The sequence below is a fragment of the Merops nubicus genome, unplaced genomic scaffold (genome assembly GCF_000691845.1).
Source record: "Merops nubicus isolate BGI_N331 unplaced genomic scaffold, ASM69184v1 scaffold21241, whole genome shotgun sequence".
NCBI lineage: Eukaryota > Metazoa > Chordata > Aves > Coraciiformes > Meropidae > Merops > Merops nubicus.
This window is the reverse complement of record NW_008590512.1, coordinates 1-722: the sequence shown is the minus strand read 5'-3', so window position 1 is coordinate 722 and position 722 is coordinate 1. Positions and strand designations below refer to the sequence as shown.

Below are 722 nucleotides of genomic sequence, written 5' to 3'. Positions count from 1 at the left end.
GAGTGTCCCGGGGTGAGCAGGGGCACCCAGGGAGCTCCCTGAGCAGCCTGGAGGGATGTGGGGAGCTCCCCGAGTGTCCTGGGGTGAGCAGAGGGACCTGGGGAGCTCCCTGGGTGTCCTTGAGGGATGTGAGGAGCCCCCTGAGTGTCCCAGGCTGAGCAGAGGGATATGGGGAACTCCTCAAGTGCCCCAGGCTGAGAAAGGGGACAAGAGGAGCTCCCTGAGTGTCCCAGGTTGAGCAGGGGGATGTGAGGAGCAGCCCAAGTGTCCCAGGCTGACCAGGGGGACCTGGGGAGCTCGCCAAGTGTCCCCCCACTGCTCCTTCAAACAGGGACAGTGTCAGGGAATCTCCAGCCCCCCATCCCAGACAGCATTTGGATTTCAGGGACAACAAGGAGAAATGCAAAGCCAGGTTAGAAGGAGGAAGTGCAAAACTATTCCCCAAATAATAATTATTCCTGGAACAAGGTGGCTCCGGGGTTCATGCTCGATGAACAGAGATGGCAAAGCTGGGGAGGGGAGGGTGACAAGCAGCAGGGAACACACCCCCAGCACCCTCCTGGGGAGAGGGTGGCAGAGCCCAACCCCCCATCCCCAGAGCCCTCAGGGGCCTTACTCTGATGATGACCCAGTCGGCCTGGCCCAGGGCACAGGGTCTGCACTTCGCCTGCACCTCCAGGCTCGGCTTTCAGTGGGAGAGGATGAGGAGCAGACCCGCTGTC

The 722-nt window shown here is 61.5% G+C and overlaps 1 protein-coding gene across 1 annotated transcript in view; it reads right to left on the bottom strand.

Moving 5' to 3' along the window:
* LOC103782222 (probable cation-transporting ATPase 13A2) overlaps positions 1–715 on the bottom strand; it is a gene marked incomplete at both ends in the record, with an annotated part of 3492 nt that extends 2777 nt beyond the window's left edge. The window contains 1 exon segment of the mRNA XM_008949976.1: positions 617–715. Coding sequence (XP_008948224.1) covers positions 617–715 — 99 coding nt within the window.
* Between the last annotated feature and the right edge of the window lie 7 nt (positions 716–722).